At 38.5% G+C, this 12,142-nt stretch overlaps 1 protein-coding gene across 3 annotated transcripts in view; it reads left to right on the top strand.

Annotated features, from left to right (window-relative positions):
- The window catches only part of DNAJC13 (DnaJ heat shock protein family (Hsp40) member C13), a 162,681-nt gene that overhangs the window by 53,996 nt on the left and 96,543 nt on the right, over window positions 1-12,142 (top strand). For all 3 annotated transcript variants that reach the window (XR_009737291.1, XM_061421290.1, XM_061421295.1), the window contains 8 exons: window positions 4,526-4,726; window positions 7,497-7,703; window positions 7,795-7,890; window positions 8,257-8,348; window positions 10,477-10,643; window positions 10,748-10,827; window positions 10,910-11,079; window positions 11,554-11,653. Coding sequence is in view for 2 of the 3 variants with exons in the window: in XM_061421290.1 (XP_061277274.1) it covers window positions 4,526-4,726; window positions 7,497-7,703; window positions 7,795-7,890; window positions 8,257-8,348; window positions 10,477-10,643; window positions 10,748-10,827; window positions 10,910-11,079; window positions 11,554-11,653 (1,113 nt within the window). In the remaining variant the exon portion in view is untranslated. The remainder of the gene's footprint in view (window positions 1-4,525; window positions 4,727-7,496; window positions 7,704-7,794; window positions 7,891-8,256; window positions 8,349-10,476; window positions 10,644-10,747; window positions 10,828-10,909; window positions 11,080-11,553; window positions 11,654-12,142) is intronic.

Genomic DNA, 12,142 nt, shown 5'->3' with positions numbered 1-12,142 from the left:
CCTACTCGAGTATTCTAGCCTTGAGAATCCCACTGACAAAGGAGCCTGGCAGGCTCCAGTTGATGAGGTTGCAAAGAGTCAATCAAACACAATTAGCACCAGTTATCTAAATCAAATTTTATTTGCTAATGTGATCAAACTTCTGAAGATGACTTCCCAGTGGTGTGTATTTAGAAAAGCCTACAGTCAAACTGAGGCTTCAGCTTTTTTGTGTGTATAGAAAAAAAATCTACATCACTTCATGACAAATAGAAGGTGAAAAAATGGAAGTGGTGACAGATTTTATTTTCTTGGACTCCAAAATCACTGTAGGCGATGACTGCTGCAGTGAAATTAAAAGATGCTTGTTCCTTGTAAGGAAATCTATAACAAACCTAGACCACGTACTGTAAACCAGAGACATCACTTTGTCAACAAAGGTCCATATAGCCAAAGCTATGATTTATCCAGTAGTCATGTAGGGATGTGAGAGTTTGACCATAGCAAATGCTGAGCACTGAAGAACTGATGCTTTTGTATTGTGATGCTGGAGAAAACTCTTGAGAGTCCCTCGGGCAGCAAGGAGATCAAATCAATCAATCCTAAAGGAAATCAACCCTGAATATTGGAATACTGGAAAGACTGATGCTGAATCTGTAATACCTTGGCCACCTGATGTGAAAAGTGGACATATTGGAAAAGACCTTGATGCTGGGAAAGATTGAAGGCAAGAGGAGAAGGGAGCAGCAGAGCCTGAGATGGTTAGATAGCATCACCAACTCAGTGGACATGAATTTGAGCAAATTCCAGGAGATAATGGAGGACCAAGAAGCCTGACTTGCTGCAGTCCATGGGGTCGCAGAGTCAGAAACGACTGAGCGACTGAACAACAACAAGAAAAGTATCTACATTGATATATTGAATTAGCTTGGGTTGTTTAATTTAAATACCCTAAAAGCCCTGAAATGTGACTTAGCTCTTTTCCATGTCTAACTTGATTAAAAGAATCCATCGACAAAAGTTGAAATCTTTTCTCCAGTGGAATTCCTTTAGAGTAACTTCTATTTAAGATTGCCCTTAAGATTTGCATGAGGGTGACTTAAAATTGTTTCACAACTAAAACCTTTGTTAATTTTCAAAAGATATACTGTCTTTTCATAGTGTTCATACTGTTCATGGGGTTCTCAAGGCAAGAATAGTGAAGTGGTTTGCCAGTCCCTTCTCCAGTGGACCACATTCTGCCAGAATGAACAGTATGAAAAGGAAAAGATAGGACACTGAAAGATGAACTCCCTAGGTTGGTAGTTCATCTCCCTAGGTTGGTAGGGAGTTCATCTCCCTAGGTTGGTAGTTCACCTCCCTAGGTTGGTAGGGAGTTGCCCAATATGCTACTAGACATCAGTGGAGAAATAACTCCATAAAGAATGAAGGGATAGAGTTAAAGCAAAAATAACACCCAGTTGTGGATGTGACTGGTGATAGAAGCAAGGTCTGATGCTGTAAAGAGCAATATTGCATAGGAACCCGGAATGTCAGGTCCATGAATCAAGGCAAATTGGAAGTAGTCAAACAGGAGATGGCAAGAGTGAACATCGACATTCTAGGAATCAGCAAACTAAAATGGACTGGAATGGGTGAATTTAACTCAGATGACCATTATATCTACTACTGCGGGCAGAAATCTCTTAGAAGAAATGGAGTAGCCATCATAGTCAACAAAAGAGTCTGAAATGCAGTACTTGGATGCAATCTGAAAAAAGACAGAATGATCTCTGTTCGTTTCCACAGCAAACCATTCAATATCACGGTAATCCAAGTCTATGCCCTGACCAGTAATGCTGAAGAAGCTGAAGCTGAATGGTTTTATGAAGACCTAGAAGACCTTTTAGAACTAACACCCAAAAAAGATGTCCTTTTCATTATAGGGGACTGGAATGCAAAAGTAGGAAGTCAAGAAACATCTGGAGTAACAGGCAGATTTGGCCTTGGAGTACAGAATGAAGCAGGGCAAAGACTAATACAGTTTTACCAAGAGAATGTACTGGTCATAACAAACACCCTCTTCCAACAACACAAGAGAAGACTCTATACATGGATATCACCAGATGGCCAACACTGAAATCAGATTGATTATACTCTTTGCAGCCAAGGATGGAGAAGCTCTATACAGTCAGCAAAAACAAGACCAGGAGCTTACTGGATCTGATCATGAACTCCTTATAGCCAAATTCAGACTTAAATTGAAGAAAGTGGGGAAAACCACTAGACCATTCAGGTATGACCTAAATCAAATCCCTTATGACTATACAGTGGAAGTGAGAAATAGATTTAAGGGATTATATCTGACAAACAGAGTGCCTGATAAACTATGGACAGAGGTTTGTGACATTGTACAGGAGACAGGAATCAAGACCATCCCCATGGAAAAGAAATGCAAAAAAGCATAATGGCTGTCTGAAGAGGCCTTACAAATAGCTGTGAAAAGAAGAGAAGTGAAAAGCAAAGGAGAAAAGGAAAGATATACCCATCTGAATGCAAAGTTCCAAAGAATAGCAAGGAGACATAAGAAATCCTTCCTCAGTGATCAATGCAAAGAAACAGAGGAAAAAAATAGAATGGGATAGACTAGAGATCTCTTCAAGAAAATTAGAGATACCAAGGGAACATTTCATGCAAACATGGGCTCAATAAAGGACAGAAATGGTATGGACCTAACAGAAGCAAAAGATATTAAGAAGAGGTGGCAAGAATACACAGAAGAACTGTACAAAAAAGATCTTCACGACCTTGGTAATCACGGTGGTGTGATCACTCACACTCACCTAGAGCCAGACATCCTGGAATGTGAAGTCAAGTGGGCCTTAGGAAGCCTCACTATGAACAAAGCTAGTGGAGGTGATGGAATTCCAGTTGAGCTATTTCAGATCCTAAAAGATGACGCTGTGAAACTGATGCACTCAATATGCCAGCAAATTTGGAAAACTCAGCAGTGGCCACAGGACTGGGAAAGATCAGTTTTTATTCCAATCCCAAAGAAAGGCAATGCCAAAGAATGCTCAAACTACCACACAATTGCACTCATCTCACATGCTAGTAAAGTAATGCTCAAAATTCTCCAAGCCAGGCTTCAGCAATACGTGAACCGTGAACTTCCAGATGTTCAAGCTGGTTTTAGAAAAGGCAGAGGAACCAGAGACCAAATTGCCAACATCCGCTGAATCATCGAAAATGTAAGATAGTTCCAGAAAAACATCTACTTCTGCTTTATTGACTATGCCAAAGCCTTTGACTGTGTGGATCATAATAAACTGTGGAAAATTCTGAAAGAGATGGGAATACCAGGCCACCTGACCTGCCTCTTGAGAAACCTGTATGTAGGTCAGGAAGCAACAGTTAGAACTGGACATGGAACAACAGACTGGTTCCAAATAGGAAAAGGAGTATGTCAAGGCTGTGTATTGTCACCCTGGTTATTTACCGTGAGTACATCATGAGAAATGCTGGGCTGGAAGAAGCACAAGTTGGAATCAAGATTGCTGGGAGTAATATCAATAACCTCAGATATGCAGATGACACCACCCTTATGGCAGAAAGTGAAGAACTAAAGAGCCTCTTGATGAAAGTGAAAAAAGAGAGTGAAAAAGTTGGCTTAAAGCTCAACATTCAGAAAACTTAAGATCATGGCATCCGGTCCCATCACTTCATGGGAAATAGATGGGGAAACAGTGCCAGACTTTATTTTTGGGGGCTGAAAAATCACTGCAGATGGTGATTGCAGCCATTAAATTAAAAGACGCTTACTCCTTGGAAGGAAAGTTATGACCAACCTAGATAGCATATTAAAAAGCAGAGACAAAAAAAAAAAAAAAAAAGGCAGAGACATTACTTTGTCAACCAAGGTCCGTCTAGTCAAGGCTATGGTTTTTCCAGTGGTCATGTATGGATGTGAGAGTTGTACTATAATGAAAGCTGAGCACCCAAGAATTGATGCTTTTGAACTGTGGTGTTGGAGAAGACTCGGACTGCAAGGAGAGCCAACCAGTCCATCCTAAAGGAGATCAGTCCTTGGTGTTCATTGGAAGGACTAATGTTAAAGCTGAAACTCCAGTACTTTGGCCACCTGATAAAGACTCTGATGCTGGGAAGGATTGAGGCCAGCAGGACGACAGAGGATGAGATAGTTGGATGACATCACTGACTCAATGGGCATGGGTTTGGGTAGGCTCCGGCAGTTGGTGTTGGACAGGGAGGCCTGGCATGCTGCTCTTCATGGGGTCGTAGAATTGGACACAACTGAGCGCCTCAAGTGATACTGGTACTGTCTTTAGTTAGCCTAAACATTCTGAATTGAATAAACATAAACCTCCAAATGGCCAAAGTAAAAATGTCTTTAAGAATTTGATTAGTAGCTCTAAAATTTTATAATATTTAGATTTTCAGGGTTTTTTTTTTTGTTTGTTTCTGCAATGAGTGATACTCTAAATGTAATGGTGTTTTATGGTCACCTTAAATATGAATTTAAAAGTATTATTATTTTTCTCTGCAGAGATATAACTGCTATAAGCATCACTGGAGTGATACAAGAAAACCCGTTGTTTTGGAAGTAACACCAGGAGGCTTTGACCAAATTAACCCTGCAACAAACAGAGTCCTCTGTTCCTATGACTACAGAAATATTGAAGGCTTTGTAGATCTCTCTGATTATCAAGGAGGGTTTTGTATACTTTATGGAGGATTTAGTAGATTGGTAAGTAGTGTTTTTAAAAAGTTATTTTAAAAGAGACATGACCATTTGAAGGAAAGCAGAGTTTTTACAGTTAATTTTGAAATTTCCTTTGAGTCCTCTGGAAGGAAGTATGTTATTTTGAGTGCAGGCTTTGGTATCAGGTAGACATCAGCTTGAATTCCAGTTTGCAGCTCTCTAAAATGTGGAGGAAAATTTGTGTATGTCTTAGGTTTTTTGATCAAATGAGATACTTTATATAAAATTCTTAGCACAGTATGTCACTTAATATTTAATAAACAGTGATCACAGTTTTATTTTCATTAGTATTAATGTGTTACTTGAAAGTTTCTAAACTTTCTTTGAAAAGTTATGTTAAACTATCTTTTTTTATAGTCTTCTTTCCTTTGCCCAGATGTTTGTAATCTGAAATCTGAATATACTTTGAAAATTCAAATTTGGAGTTCATTGCATGTTTTATTTTGAAATTCTGAGTTACATGTAAATTTTGGGACACAACAGAAACCTCTTAAGGTGCTGAGATCCTGTTTGTTAATTGGCAGTAGAAACAGCTATAGATTATGATCATTTTTTTTTTATAAGAAACATCCTGCCTTTCTTTATTAAACCCCATACCTCAGAGATGAGCATTAGAGTGTCCAGATGGAGAGGCTCAGGTGAACTTACTCTCAGAGTCCTTTCTCTTGAGATTTTAAATCCTGTAGCTACCTTAATATCTTGGGAACACTACTCCCAAGATTAGTGTTCTGTAGATAAATTATCCATCCTTGGATAGCAGAACCAGGGCAAGTCTTTTGGAAATACAAGAGGCTGCTGCTGCTGCTAAGTGTCTTCAGTCATGTCCGACTCTGTGCAACCCCATAGACGGCAGCCCACCAGGCTCCACCGTCCCTGGGATTCTCCAGGCAAGAACACCGGAGTGGGTTGCCATTTCCTTCTCCAATGCATGAAAGGGAAAAGTGAAAGTGAAGTCGCTCAGTCGAGTCCACCTCTTAGCGACCCCATGGACTGCAGCCCACCAGGCTCCTCCGTCCATGCGATTTTCCAGGCAAGAGTACTGGAGTGGGATGCCATTGCCTTCTCCATACAAGAGGCTAAGTATAGCAAAAAGAAAAGAGAATGATGGATGGGGTGAGCGATCTGATTTACAAAATATGTTAGCTTCTTCAGAGTTACAGGCCTTGTCCCGTCCTCACTCCACCCAGATGATGGGTACCAGCCTAGTGCCACTCATCTAGGAATGTGCATGTAGACATTTTGTTACTGCTGAGTCTAGACCCAAAAAATGAATGATCCATGAGAAAATCAGTTCACTTTCCCACCCTAAAGCAGCCTAAAACCTCCTGTCATAGTGCTGCCCAAAGGTTTGTCTCTTCCCTGGATGGTAGAAGTTTATAATGATTAACCTCTTGGTGGAAAACATATTTGATTACAGTAATATGGCTTCACAGATCTTAACAGAGTGACATTAATTCATCAAGCCTTCCAATGCATAAAGTAAACATTAAGGATAAGAATTGTGACACTCCTCAATTGCCAACATGTTTTATTGCTTGTTGGCATCAAGCAGTTTTAATTTTTTTCAGATATGTTACTTTTATTAAATGATAGGTGACGTCAAACTTGGTAGCCTTAATATGTAGGTCCGTGGGTTTAACTTGTCTTCACATTGTAATCACCTGGAGAGTTTTTTTTAAGCCCAGTATGCCCTCGGCTCATTTTCTGAAGATACTGATTCAATTAATATAATGGGAGGCCTAGCAATTGCAATTTTTAAAACTCCGGAATTGAGCTGAACATTCAGGCAAGTTTGGGAACACGTTTATTCATAGTATTGTATGTGGCAGTGTGCCTCAAACTTGAAGGTGCATACAAATCAGCTGGGGCATCTTGTTCACTCTCAGATTTTGATTCCGTAGGATTGAGGTTGGAACTGAGATGCTATACATCTAACAGGCTCACAGGTGATGCTGACTTTCCTGGTCCTTGGATGACCATTTGAGTTGCAGGAAGCTAAGCATACTGTCTGCCTTTTAAAAAACACTAGCTAAAATGAGTCAGTTCACTACAGATATGAGACCATGACAGATTCATTCAAGAAACTGATATCTTCTGCATCCATAGTGACTGAGATAAGCTGTTGGAAATGAAATCAGGTTTTAAAACATCTGATCCAGTGTTTCTCAGCAGGGTAGTTCATGGCATTCCGGGCAGGACAGGTCTTTCTTGTGGGATTCTCCTATCCTACCCTTCACAGCATTTTTGGCCTCCAGGTACCACATGCAAGTAGCAATACCTTATCCTTAATACACTCTGGAGGTTGGTTTGTAATATTCATAGGCCAGTGACGTGGTGAGCATTTAAGCATTTTTCAAGGTAATCTTGCGAGAAAGCCCATTGTATAAAAACAGATGAAGTCAGAGCTACCTTAGTTGAAACTGGAATTCTGTCCACCGTAGTATCCAGCACCTCCATTGGACTTGGCTGGGGCCTTTTTTGGAGCCCTAGAGTGCTGTTTTCCACACAGGGATGAGAACCAGACTCTGAGAATTTATGAGATAAATTCCTTTCAGTGATTATTTGCAAGGTTTTATATTTCAGACTTTGATTTTAATTTATAATCAGCCACAACATACTGCTTATTTACTTCTGATAAGATCTACCTTTTTTCCTCCTAGAATTGCTCCTTCAGGCACTTTCCTATAAGTTGATTCACTATGGTCACATTTTAATGATTTCAACCCTAACATTTTAAATTTCAAAATTTATGCAGCATTTATTTGCATCAGAGCAAAGAGAAGAAATTATCAAAAGTGCAATAGATCATGCTGGCAACTATATAGGTATTTCACTGCGGATCAGAAAAGAACCTTTAGAATTTGAGCAATATTTGAACCTCCGATTTGGCAAATACAGCACTGATGAATCCATCACATCTTTAGCAGAGTTTATAGTCCAGAAAATATCACCTAGACATTCGGTAAGCTCATATGTTAAAAGTGAAAATTTGTTCATCTGATTTTGACATTTTTCTTCAATAGTTTTTTAATATATGTCAATTTTGTTTGAAGGAACCTGTAAAAAGAATTCTAGCGCTTACAGAAACATGTTTAGTAGAACGTGATCCAGCAACCTATAATATTGCAACATTGAAGCCCTTAGGAGAAGTAAGTTTCAGTAATAGTTTAAATGAGATTTCTTCCTGTTTGTATATTAGAATAATTTTCTTTCTGTTTTAATATTTTTTTATGCCTAAAGAACAGGAAACGATCTGCATTTAATTTTTCATTGTATTTATTGATCTTAGAACAATGAATATTGTAAAATTTGTTTTTCAAGTACATAATGAAAACTTTTTATTAAGTATTATATGAAAATTTGAATGAGACTTTTAAGCAGCTCTTAAATTCTGATATTATAACCAAGTTACATTTTTAAATATTGACTTTTGTCAACTAAATGATATGTAGTTTTTCTAATGGAATACCATAAAACTAACATCTTTCATGAAACTTATTTCTTGTGTTCCCTAGGTGTTTGCACTGGTTTGTGACTCAGAAAATCCACAGCTTTTTACCATTGAATTTATAAAAGGCCAAATACGGAAATACTCTTCAACAGAGAGGTATTTTTTTTTAATTCATCTAGTTTTTGAGATCTTAGTATGTGCAAGGCAAAGTGCTTCATCAAAGAGGAAAAAAAAAGATAAATTTTATCTAGAACTTTAAAATTATGTAATGAAGGAAAAGACAACTTTATTTTGTTGCATGTTTAAAATATCTTTCATTTAGTCTTCAAGTTTTGAAAGAGTATAAAAATGGTTCAGTTCAGTTCAGTCGCTCAGTCGTATCCGACTCTTTGTGACCCCATGAACCGCAGCACGCCAGGCCTCCCTGTCCATCACCAATTCCCTGAGTTTACCCAAACACATGTGCATTGAGTCGGTAATGCCATCCAACCATCTTATCCTCTGTCGTCCCCTTCTCCTCCTGCCCTCAATCTTTCCCAGCATCAGGGTCTTTTCCAATGAGTCAGCTCTTTGCATCAGATGGCCAAAGTATTGGAGTTTTAGCTTCAACATAGGTCCTTTCAGTGAACACCCAGGACTGATCTCCTTTAGGATGGACTGGTTGGATCTCCCTGCAGTCCAAGAGTCTTCTCCAACACAGTTCAAAAGCATCAATTCTTTGGTGCTCAGCTTTCTTTATAGTCCTCACATCCATACGTGACCTCTGGAAAAACCATAAAAATGATTACTTGATATTAAATCAAAGGATGGAAAATAAAGTATGTTTCTGAAACTTACACTTTTTAAGTATTTAAAAATAATACCTTTCACTTTCATTCTTAAATTGTTTGGATAATGGTAGCCAGTTACTCTGGCTACCTGATGTAGCCTCTGATGCTGGGAGGGGTTGGGGGCAAGAGGAGAAGGGGACGACAGAGGGTGAGATGGCTGGATGGCATCACTGACTCGATGGATGTGAGTCTGAGTGAACTCTGGGAGTTGGTGATGGACAGGGAGGCCTGGCGTGCGCGATTCATGGGGTCGCAAAGAGTCGGACACGACTGACTGAACTGAACTGAACTGAGCCAGTTACTTTGATAAAAATACACTCAGTGCAACTAACACCACATGGTAAAACAACTAAACCTGTGTGCAGGTTTTGTGTGGGTATGTTTTAAACTCCTTTAAGTGAATACAAAGGAATGTAGTCACTGGAGCAGATGGTAAGAGTTTGTTGAGTTTTATAAGAAACTGCCAAACTGTATTCCTAAAGTGGCTCTACCATTGTGCATTCCACCCAGCAGTAATGAGAGTTCCTGTTTCTCCACATCCTTATCAGCATTTGGTGGTGTCAGTATTTCAGATTTGGCCATTCTAACGCTAATGTTGTGGTATCTTGTTTTAATTAGCATCTTCCTGATGTTATATGATGTAAAGCATCATATAGTACTTTGGATCATTTTTTTTTCCTTTTTTTTCCCACTTTAATTTTGTATTGGGGTATAGCCAGTTAACAAAGTTGTGATTGTTTCAGGTGAACAGCAAAGGGATTCAGCCATATATATACATGTATCCATTCTCCCCCAAACCCTCCTCCCACCCAGGATGTAGGATCGTTTTTTTATAGGGTTATTCCTTTTATTGTTGAATTTTAAGAGTTTTTAGTATATTTTGAGTAATGATCCTTTATCAGATATGTCTTTTGTAAATATTTACTCCCAACTTGTGGCTTGTCTTTTTATTCTCTTGATGAAGTTTCTTGAATAAGTAAAACTGTAGAGAAAGAAGCAGATAAATGGTTGCCTGAGGCTAGGGAGTTTTTTGCAGATGGGCACAAGGAAACTTTTTCGGGTGCTGGAAATGTATAAAAACTGGATTGTGGTAATGATTGTACAACTGTATAAATTTATGAAAAATTATCAGACTCTACATTTTAATTGAATGACTTTTGTGATTTGTAAGTTATCTCTCAGTAAAACTGTTAAAAAGATAATCTTAAAATTAGAAAACAAGAGGAAAATATTAACAATCCATTTCTTTAGTAACTTGTACATGATGTGAAACAGGAAAGTGAAGAACTAGTATTGGAGGTCAGGTTCTCTCCTGCCACTTCTCCTTAGTACTTCCCTGGTACCCAGGGTGCCCCCCTGAGCTGGTTACCTTCTAAAGGCCCTATGTTGCTTTCTAAGTGAAAATCTCCCTAGATTATCAATCCTAAAACCTTTTTATTTTTAACTTTGCTTAGAGATTCCTTATTAGCAAGTTTGCTGGATGGAGTAAGAGCCTCTGGTAACAGAGATGTTTGTGTAAAAATGACATCAACTCATAAAGGTCAGCGATGGGGGTTACTCAGCATGCCTGTCGATGAGGAGGTAGAGAGCCTTCATCTCAGATTCTTGGCTACACCTCCAAGTAAGTATTGATTTAAGTATAATTTCATTTCTATCCATCTACTTAACAATAAATAAATACAGTGCAGACCTCTAAATCGTTTTGAATCATTCATTTCCTTACAGATGGCAACTTTGCAGATGCTGTGTTCAGGTTCAACGCTAACATTTCATATAGTGGAGTTCTGCATGCAGTGACGCAGGATGTAAGATAAATTGTATCATAATTTTTTCATTGTCATTAATTTTTGGTATAGAAACTTTTTTGAAATACTCTTCCTCACCTAGGGTCTCTTCTCAGAAAACAAAGAAAAACTGATCAATAATGCCATAACGGCATTATTGTCCCAGGAAGGGGATGTTGTTGCTTCAAATGCAGAACTTGAGAGTCAGTTCCAGGCTGTGAGGAGGCTTGTGGCTTCCAAAGCTGGTTTTCTAGCTTTTACTCAGCTTCCAAAGTAAGTTGCCTTAATTTTTTTTTTTTTAGTAAGAATTTGAAAAACTCAAAATAGCAAATAATCAACAAATTTACCTCCTTATATCTGATTAAACTTGTTACTTTTTAATATGGTGGTATAGTAGTTTCTATTCATGAGATATAAAAAAGCAAGATGAATGAATGGAAATGATATTGCTGACTCTTATTTATACATTCACCCATGATATTACTGACTCTTGTTTTAGTGAATTTGAATGGGAAGTTCAAGCCTTTTAGCTTTAATCAACCTTCAACTGCTCCCCCGCCCACCCCAGCCCCTCCAAAGGAAAAAAATTATGAAAACTGTTATGTTCTAGATATGGGATTCAGAATATGTAATTGCTGTAGTAATGTAGTAGAAACTTAAAATAACTTACTGTGTAATAGTTTTATAGTAAAATAATAGAATGATGCTCTGGTGTTGCTACTATATGCTATTGTTTTGTCCCATGAGGTTTCGGGAGCGTCTTGGAGTGAAGGTAGTAAAAGCACTCAAGAGGAGCAACAATGGAGTCATCCATGCAGCTGTTGATATGCTCTGTGCCCTCATGTGTGTAAGTACTGGTGTTTTTCTCAAGGAAGCTGAATCTATGTGACTGATGGTTTCAATTTTCACAAACCTAGATTTTATTGTTTCAATTAAATTCAGTGTTTTTATAATTCCTAACTTGCTCTTACAGCCATTTACTTATTCAAGTAAACATTTGTTTAGTAGTAGTAGTTAGTTGAGTCACTAAGTCATGTCCAACTCTTGGGACCCCATGGACTGTAGCCTGCCGGGCTCCTCTGTCCATGGGATTCTCCAGGCAAGAATACTGGAGTGGGTTGCAATTTCCTTCTCCAGGGGATCTTCCCAATCCAGGGATCAAACCCAGGTCTCCTGCATTGCAGGCAGATTGTTTACCCACTGAGCTAAGCATAGCCTATAAACTAGGCACTGTGCTGTTTTCAAAAAGAAATACTAAGACGTCAAGACAAAATTCCTCCCTGAGTTGCTTGTATATTTTTGAGATTAGTTGTTTGTCAGTTGCTTCATTTGCTAT

This window comes from Bos javanicus, chromosome 1 (assembly GCF_032452875.1).
Source record: "Bos javanicus breed banteng chromosome 1, ARS-OSU_banteng_1.0, whole genome shotgun sequence".
NCBI classification, from domain to species: Eukaryota; Metazoa; Chordata; class Mammalia; order Artiodactyla; family Bovidae; genus Bos; species Bos javanicus.
This window is presented reverse-complemented; position numbering and strand designations above follow the sequence as displayed.